At 39.3% G+C, this 14,218-nt stretch overlaps 1 protein-coding gene across 1 annotated transcript; it reads left to right on the forward strand.

Annotated features, from left to right (window-relative positions):
* The first annotated feature begins 3,708 nt into the window (after positions 1-3,708).
* Positions 3,709-13,391, forward strand: abhd17ab (abhydrolase domain containing 17A, depalmitoylase b). The gene is made up of 5 exons (XM_042514027.1): positions 3,709-3,900; positions 4,803-5,173; positions 7,869-8,063; positions 9,515-9,694; positions 12,010-13,391. Exons 2-5 carry the CDS (start codon positions 4,809-4,811, stop codon positions 12,233-12,235), a joined length of 966 nt encoding a protein of 321 aa, XP_042369961.1. The 5' UTR covers positions 3,709-3,900; positions 4,803-4,808; the 3' UTR covers positions 12,236-13,391.
* Positions 13,392-14,218: the final 827 nt, after the last annotated feature.

Consider the following 14,218-nt stretch of genomic DNA (forward strand, 5'->3'; position numbering starts at 1 on the left):
CTATAGAAATGTTCTGGAAAGGTTTTGAAACTGAATTCGTAAAAACGTGTACGAACCCTGTGAAATTGACTAATGGCATATCTTTACCCCAAAACATACCAACAACATTTCACTTACCTGATATCAGAATTGTCGACTCGTTACACTCTGTTTCCATCCTCAGAATCAGTCGAATTGAACTCAGCTGAGTGGGTGGATTCAAAGGTCTGGACCGAGGCAAACATTTCATCACACAAGACCTGGAAAGTGATAGAAGTGGTGTTTAAGTTTGGGGACAAACAAAGCAATACATCCACTGATGGTGACCTTTAGAGACTCACCGAGCAAGAATCAGTTTCACAGACAAGTGTTTTACACCTTTGCAGACCCCATATGTTAGTTTGCATAGTGTAAACGTCCCTGCCTAAAGGATGTTTACACCACCTGCTGCAAAAATAAGGCCAGCAAAAACATCCAAACTCAATAACTGCCTTTTCTCCCTGTTAAAGTAGAGAAGGTGGTTCCAGTTACACTGGGCCAGCAATGAGAGGCTGGGGAAAAGCTTCTCCCCTCAGGCCACAAGGATTTCTTAACCAAAACCCCACAGACATTTATTTATTACACTGTTTTGAATATGCAAATTCATGGAACTGATAGCTACTTGGTTGATCCTTACAGGAAATAACTATGCGACAGATACATTCACAATCAAACACAACAACAGGAGTCATCTAAACAGAGAACATAAACATCTAAAGAAACTAACAACAGAAGCTAAAATGAATTACTAAAGGAACCCATGTTGCACTATTAAAGTAATAAAAACTCACATTAGTAAATATTTTTTTAAAAATCAGTGTAATATGCAACATGGCTTACCTAAAAATATAAATATATAAGGTATATATAGCAGCATCCCTAAAAATCTAAAATGTGTGATGATTGCATGTTGATTGACTAACTGACTAATTACTCCCCATGTCATTAGCTGCAAAGTGTGATTCATTTTTTTTCTTCAATTTCTGTAATTACAGTCCCTGGACACCCATTGTGCGCCCACCGTCCAGCCGCTTGCTGTTAAAATTTTAAATGCTATGAGCACCACACATTAAATTTGTAATCACCAACATTTTTATAACACATATCTCAAAATTTGGGCAATAAAACCAAAACTATGGCGAGATCAGGATGGATGATAAGGTGTTGTAACTAACATTTCAACATTTCCCTAGTTTGCCTCTCCTGAGAGTGCACCCCTGACTAAAACTATCTGCATGGCTTGATACTATTAGAGGTAAGTGACAAAAAAAATGTCTTGCAATTTGCGTGACCTGATCCTTTACCCTGGAAAAAGTTTAAGTCAGGCAGAACAACTGAAAATCACCTGTGTGTGGATGTTCAGGACCTGTAACAAGGTGGCCCATTATTTCCTGTGGCTATGGGTGGACTGCAAAGTAAATACGCTGAAAGGCTGACATTTGCAGTTCTCCATAATAGGTAGTAAAGGTTGTTCGTGCCAACAAAGCTTCTTGTTCAGTAACTCGCAGGAGAACTCCTCTATGTGTGTGTGTGTGTGTGTGTGTGTGTGTGTGAGAGAGCGAGAGAGAGAGTAACAACTTGCATGTAAGTAGCTAGTTACAGTAATTACAACATCAGTCTGTTAAAGTTACTTAAAAAAAACATGGATGCAAATTAAATTGCAGCTGCTAATCACATTGTTGGTGATTACAAAGGGGTTATAAAAAATATATCTAGTGAAAAGTTGTTTAATGACACACTGATTTTGTTGCTTTACATATTTGTGCTGTACAGGAATGCCTGCTTTTGGCAAAATTTTGGACAATCTGGTCATTGAGACAAATTTGAGCGCAACATTAACGCACTTCTGTCTTTTCAGCTTTATTACCCTGTTTAAAACAAACATTCAAACATTTGTTAGAAAAGTAATCAAGAAGTAATCAAATGTGGGAGGGGGGCAGTATTTCTATCTGGTATTATCACAGTTTCTTCCACACACACTGATATATCTTATTCTTTTTTAAAAATGTACTTTTTTCCCCAATAGACATTGAAATACAGTTAAACACAAACAGTAGGTCACCCTTCTGCAATGATGGTTATACAAGTTAGTTCATATGGTAAATAATCAGTGATCACCTTGTGAGCTCACATACATAATCCATCTTTCCCAGTACCACAGGAATTCATTAGTCTGTAAATGTAACAAAGTTATTCTTTCCATCCCTTGAATAGTCATAACCACTATAATCTATCCAGTCAGTCAGTCTTTGTTGAAGGTTCGGCCTGTAACCATTTTCGTGTTTCAGCTTTGTGCGGGCAGCTAATAATATCTTTGGTAATATCTTCAGGGGGTGAGGGTGGACTGAGGAGGAGGACTAAGAGGCAGTTTTGTGCACTTTAATCTCTTAACTCAGGTTGCGCACACTGCATTTTGAACAGTAGAATATTTATTATCATTTATTTATTTTTATCACAAACTTTTTATTCTGCACTTAAATACCCATTCAATGGCACTTTTATTCTTGTCATATATATATATATATATATATATATATACTCTTTTATACCCTTTTTATAGTTTTTTACCTTTTTTATTGTTTGTTGTGTCTGTTTTCTCTCCTGTATTTTATGTATGTACAACAAGATACTGAGCTGTTTTTGGAAACCTGGATTTCCCTTTTGGGACTAATAAAGTATCTGTCTATCTATCTGGTAGGTGTTTATCTTGGGCAAAAATATGTGCTACAAATTGCCCATCTACATTGGAGTAGTAAAGGAGCAGCAAATTCAACAACTAAATATGTTTTGTATTGCTTGTTACTTCCTGTGAATATGACAGAATAGCTGGACAGCCCTAAAATATGTGGAAATGACCTTCCAGCTAAAAACTAGTAAACTGATTGTAACAAGCTTTAAATCATCATTCAAGTAAGCAACGGTGATGATTCACAAGCATTTCGGTCATAATGCATACTACGCTATTTGGTTTTTTCCCTTCAAAAGTGCAAATGAACAATTAAGTTCAATTATGTCATCTATTACAACGTCGTCATCAACACTGATAACAAGTTTCCCTTAATTGTCCAATGGAAACTCCTGACGTCACGTCCTGTCAGCTGTCGCTTCCGGATGCGGTGAAACGGGCAGAGAAGAAGGAAAACACCGCACGTACATGGATTAATTTAAATGACAAGACGCCATCCATAAATTCACAGGAGGACGCCTTCGCCGTCCAGAATGGCTTCATGGACTCAAACACACACGTCGAGCTGGAGCTGTTTATTGACGGTGTTTGACGCTGGATCGCCGTAAATGAGCGATGTTTTTACTGAGTAGCCGTGTTTATGTCCTCTCGCTAGCTTAAGCCAGTGTAGCGTTAGCTGGTCCGCGCAGACAAACGGCCTCTCTCTCCGGCAAAATATGACTTGTCGATAATCTCGATCATCCAGTCTATGGCACAAGAGGGACTCTCGCCGTGTGTGTTTGGTTGTAATCGACAAAACGTTCATGATTTGTCGTGGTCACTCTGCAGGTCAAGACCGGATTGGAAACGCTCGCTCCTGGCTGTCAAAAACAACTAGAGAAGTCGTGCCTTTTATCTAAAATATCTGCAACAAGTTTTGGGGAAACACCGTATCTGTAGTCGTCAGCCTCAACAAGTTTGACGAGATGGATGTGATCTGGACGATCTGAAGAGCTCAGCAGATACTTTGTAAATAACGCTTTCCTGTCAGCCGGTAGACTCCACGACTTTTTCCTTCTTCTGCTGACAGGGCACTTTACAAACAGTATCCTGTGTTTGAATTTGACTTAAGTGGAGGAAGTCTTCCTGGTTTTATTTTTGTTTAGGGAACAACTTTTTTTGGACTTCAGCTCAGACTAAGCTCTTCAGATCAACAGGTAGGTCCACTGTTGCTGTCATTTGCATGTGCTATATGTTTGAAGTGCTTTGACAATATTTTTAGGTTATAAAATCTGTATCATCCACCAGCCAAATATTGGTAAAATATGCAAGTAGTTGGTAGATTTGCTTAACTCTGCATTCAAAAAAACAATGGAAATGCATTGAGCATTCACTAGCCATTTGGCTGATGGAAAAAGGTTAATTTTGCACCCTGATTATTTTTATAATGGGGTTGTATTTTAGATCCATATGTTAAAGTAATGAATTGTAATCATCATGGTTTACCATGGCCTCAAGTAAAGCCATAAAACATACCTATTTAAATCATTATCTCAAAATGTTTATTTTTATTTTATTTTATTTAACATAATGCTCATTTAAGTCACTTTTTAAGGCAGACACACCAAATATTTGTTGGGTCTAGCCTCTAAAATGTAAGGGTTTGCTGCTTTTCTTTAATATGACAGTAATCAAAATGTGCTATGAAAGTTGGATCTTATATTGTTTGACAAAAAAATATTTTGAATAGATGCATTTGACATGATTAATCAATTTTTAAATTTATTTTTAAAATGGTGAGTTGCAGCTCTATTCAATTTATAATATAAAAAAAGAACACACTCCTCACATATGAGAAACTTCAAACAGCAAATATGAACTATTATTACCTGATAAATAATATAAATGATTAATAGAATATCAACTAGCCAATGTTTATGGCATGCCATGTATCTAATGGCTTATCCTTTACAAACTAGCAGTTGCTGAAACAATCCATTATCACTGCTGCCAAACTTTGACTGAATGCCATCTCACTGTAATAAATATGTCATTGTGTTAACTCGGGGATGATGTGGATTCATTAGCACAGTGATCCTCTTGTCTTCCTGCTGCACAGTGAAGGATGAATGGCCTCTCTCTCAGCGAGCTCTGCTGCCTGTTCTGCTGCCCGCCGTGCCCCAGCCGCATCGCAGCCAAGCTCGCCTTCCTCCCCCCCGAGCCTACGTACACCTTTCTTCCAGACCCAGAGGCAGGCCCTGCCGCGCCAGGAGCAACGGGCACGTCCAGCCTGCGGTCACGGAGTGGTGCGTCTGTTGCTGGAAGTGGAGGGGCCGGCGCCGTGGATGGGAGATGGAAGCTCCACCTGACGGAGCGAGCAGAGTTCCAGTACTCGCAGAGGGAGCTTGACACGACGGAGGTGTTTCTAACTCGATCCAGCCGAGGAAACAGAGTCGGCTGCATGTACATTCGCTGTGTTCCCAACGCAAGGTTAGTGATTTGACTAATTGTGTTATAGACTACAGCTGACCTTTAATTTTTGACAGCGTGTCACTTCCTCAGAAGGGTTTCCACACCCTTCTTCCTTGTTAGTCTATTTCCACCCACATCCAGGCTGACTTCCTTTACTTGCTTCCCCGTTGACTCAGCTGACTTTAAGATTGTCTCTTCCTGCTTTTTCGTGAATCATTGACTTTTATTTGAACATTTCTTTGTTTCTGGTTTGTAACCTGAATGTTGAGTTTCACCCCTGCTTAATAATTCCACTTTATGATAAGGATCATCATTTGAAAAAGTGTCACGCACAGTAACAAGATATCAGCTCTCAGCAAGTCAGAACATTTTCAGCTATCTGGCTTTCTTTTCTGTCAGTTTGTGTTACTGAATTTACTGGCAGTGATTGGTAGTTTTAAGAGAAGTGATCATATCATTTAGTAGCAGATGTTTTATTTGATGTGTTGGGATATAAAAGTAGTTATCAGTTTTATGCCCATGCTGTTGAACTATGTGCAGCTGCTGATTAATTTACCAAATCAATTAAAAAGACATGGACAGGCTTGTGTTACAGTCTGTGTACCTTGTATTAATGTCTATCTAGTATTACACAAGACTGAATCCAAACTAGAGTCATTGTTACTCCACATTCTGAGTGGAAAGGCGACGAGCGAAGCCACGGGCCATATGGGTTCATAAACAAAACCACTGAGGGAGGATCTCAAAACAAGTCAGTGTGTAGAGAAAGGATCAGATTTCCCATGGGAGCACAACATGCATTCATGAATAAAAGGCAAGGGCTAGAAGCTTTTATAGTTAATTCCCTGCTTCTCAGGTTGTACAAAATGACCAGAAGTAAAGGTCCGTTTCACACAGCACGCGTCAGGAGCGCGAGACGTCAGCCTCGCCGAGCAGCGGCGTGTTTCATACATGTGGTGTTCACACATGCAGCGTCTTTGCAGCATCGCTGTCCGCTGCTATTAGTACTGTATTTCCACATTTCTAAGCACAAATTCCACTCATCTACGAAGTTGTGCAAGTTCCTGCACAGCCGTAAACCTGGTCCCGTTAATGTTTCAAAATAAAATGCATTGTATCAGCAACTGATGGGATGCTGTCAGAGGACTTTTGTTTTGAAAGGGAAGCAGGGAAGTTAAAACAGCCAGCTTTGTATTTCCTCATCTCTGTGGCAGCGGGAGACTTTTAAACTACAGTAAAAGGTGGTATACGGTCAATATAATCATCAAAACACTATTTTTACGGTCTATTTCTGCTGACAAACAGGTGCCTCACACGTCAAAAAAACGGCGAGCCACCTTTTCTCTAGATGCGGAGATGCGCCTGACGAGCGCTGCTCGGGCGAGCAGTGTGCACGCTCTAACTTAATAACATGGGCGCTTAAATAAAATAACAACACGCTCAGCGCTGCTCACGCGCTCCTGACGCGCGCTGTGTGAAACAGCGGTAAACCAATCCTCCATCATGCAGCACCTTTAGACAAAGACATGTTGGCTCGGAGTCCGAGTAACCTCACTGTGTTTATCCCGACAACCGGTTGTTTATGGTTGATTCATTGTAGAGTTACAAGGTTGGATAAATGTGTTGAACTGGATTTTGTATTTGTGTCACTGATGTCATGGTACTCACAGTTTGTTTGGTGATCCAGGGGGTTTTGGGTGTGGGTTGATTTGCAGGATGTGGATGTGGAGAGTTGCTGGATGAAGCTGAACTGATTTGTCAGACTGTCATGTCAAAATGAAGTCCAACCCCCCCCCCAAAACCCCCCAAAAAACACAGGCCCAAACAAAAACAAAATTCAAATCAATGAGGCGATAAATCAATCAACAATAACTAAGACTGATCAAACATATGTGGTTGAAGACTGTCCTCTTAGGATTTTCCCTGCTTGACTGATTTAGCACACCTGCCTTTAATGAGGATCCTCACATGCCAGGTCAGGTGATGCATTCAAGTGACTCAGAAAAATGGGACATTATAAGGGCTTGTTCCAAATGGCTCTAACACTTCATTTGTCTCTTTCTGCTTCAAATGAAGCCCAGTAGAATTTCCAGTGTCTCTACATATAATGTGGCACTACGCTCTTAACCCATTGTAACCTGGAGTGACATCAATTTTCTTTCAAAAACGTGGGGAAAAAAACAATGAGCAAGTAGTAGATTTACAGATGTATTTTTTAAAAAGCTCGGGAAAATGTCAAGGGGAAAAAAACTGTTTTATAATTGTCATCATTTCATATTTAAAATTATGTTACATAATAATTTTTTTTCAACACTTTTTTTCAAGTCATTTCCCCTTTTTCTCCTGTTGTTTCTCTCTTTCTGTATTTCTTTCTTTTAAATGCAATGGGTCATTTCTTCTTTCCTTGCTCATTGCCTGCTTCCAATAAAGCAGTTAAGCCCATTTGCTGAGATTTCAAAGGGTTAAACAAATCCTCAACTAAAGATTTTATATTCAATTGTTGCATTTATTAGCAGTGTTTTGTAGTCATCACAGATCTTGTAAAAATTGCCACTATATTAAAAATGTCAAGGATATTTCTCAGGAAACAACATCAGTCCCAGTGTAATCGATAAATGTCTATGGACTGCTATATTTATAAACTATAATAAAGCACTTGTCATGGATTATTGGGCCATCTACTAAGATGTCTTTTGTATATGTATCCTGTCAGATTTACAGTGCTCTTCTCCCACGGCAACGCCGTTGACCTCGGTCAGATGAGCAGTTTCTACATCGGTCTTGGCACTCGCATCAACTGCAACATCTTCTCCTACGACTACTCAGGCTACGGTGTCAGCACTGGCAAGCCCTCTGAGAAGAACCTCTACGCAGACATTGATGCTGCCTGGCATGCCCTGCGCACACGGTATGTTGTGATATAATTGGCCCATATGTGTCCTTCAAGGGATGATTTATGATACAGTGTCAGGACACATTCTTAGCATGTTTAGATTAGGAGCAAACCACTGCTGTGCATAGCACCAGAAAGGAGTGAAAAATGAGGATGGGCAGAAGAGGGTCGGCTAAAGATAAAGATGTGAAGAAAGGGTGAGTCAAGGTGGCAGAGGTTGTGATCAGGACAGAGCTGGGATGAAGGGAGCAGAGCAGCGTGTGGACAGACGCTGTGGGAATTTAAAGAAATGAGATGAATGGGTGAAGGGAGGGAAGGCTGGGGGGTGAGATGTCTCTCAAGGACATTGCGATGTGATAAAGTGTCTCATTAGTGAAAGCGGAGCTGCCTTAATGCGGCTGCAGCCTCAGGAAGGCATGACATCGAGGAGCATTGACTAAGGGTTGGTTGAGGTGAATTTACATTTGGGTGTAGCTGATACACTTTTCATTTTGGCATATTTATTCAAAATCTTTTTTTCACTGGATGCTTCAATACTCTACCTCATAAGTTAAACTTACTGCAATAAACTATTTTTTTTTATAGTACATACTTATGGTAGCAATGCACAACTAAAGTCAATAAAAAAACTGCATATTTCTATATTTTGCTACCTTTACTGTAACCCTTTTTACACCAAATATAAGTTTCCATTTGAGTTTCAGCACCTAATTATGCACCTTTTTACTCTATTTATCAAACAATGAATCTGAATGATTTGTGAACTGTGAATGAATTATTAACACTCCCAAATGGTTTATTATTATGCATATTTTTTATTTTTGCCTCTATCATTTTTTAAAATACATATTTATACTTATATTGCCTTTGTTAACTATTTCTTGTATATTATTGTTTTTTCTTAATTGTTTTTTTTTCTAACTAAAAAATGCTAATAAATAAAATAATTACTTTGAACTTTTCATAGCATTTTGACCAAAAATAAACAGGAAAAGTTGGTTCTCACCTGGAACCAAAAAACAGCAAGTGTGAACTGTGATGTCATCGATGGGTGTGTCATACTCTACAATTTGGAAAAAGAGGATGGAGTATTTAACATAGTAGTCTTCTTATAATTAATAGTTGGTCCATGCTTGTTTTGGGGTTTTTTTTTTGCATAAGAACAAAACAAAAAGCTTGCAATCTGCCGTCTTGCGATGACTGTATTGTATTGTATCTTTTGAACACCCTCTGTTGATGACACATCCTTAATTACAGTGCTTCTGCTCAAAACTGGTAAAAATACTAGATAGACTGGTTTGCTACATTGTACCAATTTTCCAAGTGTCCTGACAAGGACTGGTTCAAGAACCAAAGCTTATTTGGTGCAATAGGGGATTTACTGATGGTGTACGTGAAATGTGACAGGGTACAACTTCCATTAACCTGCATTCTGATGGTATCTCTGTGTCTTTTGTCTTGCACAGATATGGCATCAGCCCAGAGAATATTATCCTGTATGGACAAAGCATTGGGACAGTACCCACTGTAGACTTGGCGTCGCGGTATGAGTGTGCTGCTGTTGTTCTTCACTCACCTCTAACATCGGGCATGAGGGTGGCCTTTCCCGATACAAAGAAAACGTATTGCTTCGACGCTTTCCCCAAGTAAGTTTCTGCTGACTGTTTGCACCTTTTATTGTCTCTTTTCCGCCGGCCTCTCTTATCAGCCTCAGATATCAAATTAAAATTCCATTAATAAAATCTGTTTTGTAGTGCATGGTATGATTAGGTTGACACTTTTGATTATATGGCATTAAGTAGATAATAAAAATCGTTGTGTAGCAACAAAGTCTTCATAATCTCGTGTGTCTCTCTCTCAGTCTCGTAAAATCCTTAAATAAGGTCGTCATGTAAACATGATACACACAAAGATTACGCAGGCTATTTTTCTGCCAGTTGGCATTTCCATATAATTACCCATCTGCCAACAGAAAAGCATAATTGCTACTTGCACTTGTGAAAGTGTGTCTTATCCGAGACAAACATCTGCGCTGAGTGAAGAGCTACTGTTTTTTGTTTTTTTGAGGTCGCATTTTGGCACCATAATTTCAGTTTTAGTGTCTTTTATTGGTAACAGTGCAGATATCATTTTTATTTTTGTAGACATGAGTAGGCATCTAAAATATGTCAGAATATTTCAAATTGTTATCCTGCAGGAGTGATCTCACTGCGAGAGCAACTGATATCTCTTTCACTGTGGTTTTAAAGAACCTTGTATGACTGCAATTTTAGTTTAACTTTTTACAACAGTGTAGGACATGCAGTTTATTATAATCAAGTCATTAAATCTGGTCACACATACTTTCAGCATTATTGATGGTGAATAGCGGTTTGAAGTGCTTATTTGGCAATGCTTTTTGAAGAAAAAAAAACAGGAACTTTTTGGTATTAATATCCGTTAAATGAAACTCCTTTAACACAAAGTAGCTGGTTGTGAAATTCAGTTATGTTTTGGTGCTGTTCTTGTCAGAAATTATTTTATTGCTTCATGTTCAGTTTTTACCTCCTCTGAAGAGATTTAGTGCCCCACATTTGTTTGCGATTTGTAACGTGGGTGTTCACTGTAATGTGTTGTTACTGTGTTTTTATTTTTAAATCTTGGCCACTGAACAGATTCCCTTGGCGGGACAGTTAACAGCGCCGAGTAATGCTATCATTAGCGAGGCTCTATCCCTTCTGTTCTCGTTGTCAGTTTAGTTTTAGCGGCTGAGTCTGACGAAGGTCAATAGCAGCCAACGCCATCTTTAGCGCAGAGTCTAGTCCCAGATGGTACAAGTGGGTGAGGAGGAGCAGAGGTGGTAGGAATCCAGGGGATGCCTTGCTGTGTGTGTAGTGAGCCGAGAAAGCCTCCAGTGTTTCGCTTGTTGTTCAGATTCAGAGTGGGCAGCTGGTATCTCTTCTTCCTCCGTGTGTGTATCTTTCTCTGCTGTTTTCTATGTAAAAATATATCTATATTCCATGGGATGACATGATTATAATTTTAATATTTGGCTTTTGTGTGTTCTTTATGTTGTAGAAGTAGTTATCTGTTTCTAGTAATTTGGCAATTAATATTTAAATTTCTTCAGATAAAATCTATAAATCCCAAGGCTCATGTTTGTCTTCTGTGCTGTCCACAAGGGTCAAAACTCTACCAAAGACATGCGTGGGTCCAGAGCTATAGTCTGCAATCAAAATTAGTGCATAACAGTAATATCTGCGGCCTTATGTTTTACACACAGCACCCCTGGCTGAGCGGAGCAGCAGCTCCAGTCACTTGACCCTTCTGTGACACGGTAGCCTTCACTGTTGATAGGCTATTATTCATGACGTGTACCCAATCAGATAGTGCTGTGGGCGGGACACTGAGCAAAACTACACAGTAATTATTACTACAGAAAAAGACAGGCATGAGGAAAAGTAGCACATTTCTCAAGTAATTTAGTATGTCAGCTAAAGTAAAAAAAGATTTAAACAGAAAATACAATTACTGATGATGATTTTGATGATATAATAATAATAATAATTATAATATGATTTTTTCAGTCAGTTTACTGGTACACATGGTACTGCTTTTGCTAAAAAAAAAAAACATTAAATATTACCTCCATTTCAAATGCATAAATGTGTTTTATAGCCTATAAAAACAGATTTTAGCAGACTGGACAAAAATGAGGCTTTATTGATCCATTAAGATGTTTAATTTCTAATATAATTCACTGACTTTTTTTCAGACCAGCACAGTGACCCACCACAATGTCATTTTTTTATGACCTGATTCACAGAGCCAGTTTATGAGTCCCACTGTAAATTGTAATTAACTGACCTGCGCAGTCTGCTTTCCGAGCTCTTTTATACGGGTGAAAAACTAATATGGTTGTGAGTAAATCAATTTCTTTAAAATCTTGCCTCTTTTCTCATTCCCTGTTTTCCTATTTTAGCATTGAAAAAGTGTCCAAAATCACGTCCCCAGTGCTCATCATCCACGGCACAGAGGATGAGGTCATTGACTTTTCCCACGGCCTGGCTCTGTTCGAGCGCTGCCCCAAGGCTGTGGAGCCTCTCTGGGTGGAGGGAGCGGGCCACAACGACATTGAACTTTACAGCCAGTATCTGGAGCGCCTGCGCCGCTTCATAGGACAGGAGCTGGCTGTACAGCACGCCTGACCGTGACCCCCATAGTCATCATCAACGGCGTCATTTTTGTTTTTCTTTGTCCAAGTTTGAGGTGTGTCCAAGTGTCATCCAAACTGTCCCTGAGCTTACCTCGGCTATCAGGGGTGTTGTGTGTCTCAAACTGCAGTTTCCGGAGCAGAGTGCACCTTTGATAAATCGCAGTTTGATGCAACATGGAGACAAGAAGTGTGTTCGTAAACATCGGAAGAGTGGGTGAGTGTGAAAGACTTTGTTACAAACTGCGTTTTAGACTGTTTTGGGTTTTTTTGCCGTTACTTTGACAGTACAGCTGCTGTGTGTTACATGGCAGCAAAATATTCCTGAACTGTGCAATAATACGGACAGTGTCCACAGGGGAAAAAAAAGACTTAAAACAAAACAAAACAAAAAAACTAATAACTAAGTAATCATGTAGTTCAATTATGTTGTGGTCCACACGGAAAAATTCCAGCGATTTTCCAGCCTACTATAGAGTTTGTGTGTGTAACTTGAATTTTTTGCTGTTAACCCAAATTAAATGGATGATGGTGAGGTATGGGAAACACTAAAGAACACTCTCAGAAGTGTGAGTGACATGTGTTGGAGATATTTTGTTTTTTAAATCACTCATTAGAATAGCAAGCAGGTTTGTAATTAAGTACTCTACAGTCTCTATTAGTAACCCCGCTACAATGTAATGCAATCCAATTTAAAGGGACAGTTCACCCAAAAAAATCAAAAATACATATTTTTCCTCTTACCTGTCTATTTGTTGAACCAGGTTCCTTTGGTTTGAGTGGCTGAGCGTTGGAGATATTCACCTGTAGAGATGTCTGCGTTCTCTCCATAGTAATGGAACTAGATGGCACTCTGCATGTGGTGCTGAAAGCAGAGAAAAAGTACTTTTGAAAAACATAACAAAAAGGTTCCTTGCAAAAATCATGACCTGCCAACAGTATCACAACACAGGAGTAAGCACGGACCTGCTGCTAGCTCACCTAGCACCACTGAGCTAGCTAAAGTTACAGCTCAGTCAAGGAGGACGGCAGCGATGTACATCTCGCGCTGTCCTGCAGAACAAGCCTCTCATCCCCTCATCCTTCTGTGCAGTGATACACTTGGCAGGTGTACTTTGGTAGAAAGAAAATACTTCCCACTTGAAACTGCTCACAACAAAGTCTGTGGATTATCTTGAGTAATTGGGTCATGATTTCTGAAAAGAGACAATGCTGTTGAGTTTTTCAAATGTATTTTTAGGCGCTTTAAGCACCAGAAGCCAAGTGCCATCTTGTTCCATTATATTGGAAAGACGGCAGACATCTCTACAGCCGATATCTGCAACACTGCAACTCACACCAGGACACTCTAGATAGATAAAAATCACTACAGGTAAAAGTAAAAATATGTATTTTTGAATGTGAGGTGAAGTGTCCCTTGAAAGCACTTCAGTAAATCCTGTTTGGAGGTGTTGATTTTTTGTTGGACTGCATTATATTGAATGGTGTTTCTGATGTCCTATCACCTCATGTATGAATTTAATACATACATGCACAGAGATGAATTTGAATTTTGTGTTTTTGATTTTGTTTTTCACTGTACTGAACATTTTTGCTCAGGTAACCCTGTTTTAGACATTAGGGTCCGTGTGTTCCACATTTGTTGGTGTCTTTTTTTTGTTTAGTGTGCAGTCGGCTAAATCTCCTCAGATCCTTTTAAGCAAAGATTACTGGAAACACAATAATGTTAAAGTAATGAAGCAAACTATGAAAGCAAAACGGAGGTACAGACCAAACCGTGAGTTTAGTGAACTGATGACTTTTTCTTTCTTGTTTCCGCAATTTCTTAAGTCTTCTCTGCCCCACTTCTGTATCTCAGTGACAGAGCATGAATGGCTGTGTTTAAAAAGTTTAAGAGGCCTGAGAAAGAAAATACCTCCAGCTCCTTCATTTCGTGGTATGTCAGAGTCTGCTCATCCTGTCCGCTTTGTTTTAGTTT

The sequence above is a fragment of the Plectropomus leopardus genome, chromosome 3 (assembly GCF_008729295.1).
Source record: "Plectropomus leopardus isolate mb chromosome 3, YSFRI_Pleo_2.0, whole genome shotgun sequence".
NCBI lineage: Eukaryota > Metazoa > Chordata > Actinopteri > Perciformes > Serranidae > Plectropomus > Plectropomus leopardus.

Coding starts and splice junctions, on each gene's coding strand:
- abhd17ab (XM_042514027.1), top strand. CDS start 4,809: ATGAATGGCCTCTCTCTCAGCGAGCTCTGCTGCCTGTTCTGCTGCCCG. Junction 5,174..7,868: donor CGCTGTGTTCCCAACGCAAG/GTTAGTGATTTG, acceptor GTATCCTGTCAG/ATTTACAGTGCTCTTCTCCC. Junction 9,695..12,009: donor TGCTTCGACGCTTTCCCCAA/GTAAGTTTCTGC, acceptor TTCCTATTTTAG/CATTGAAAAAGTGTCCAAAA.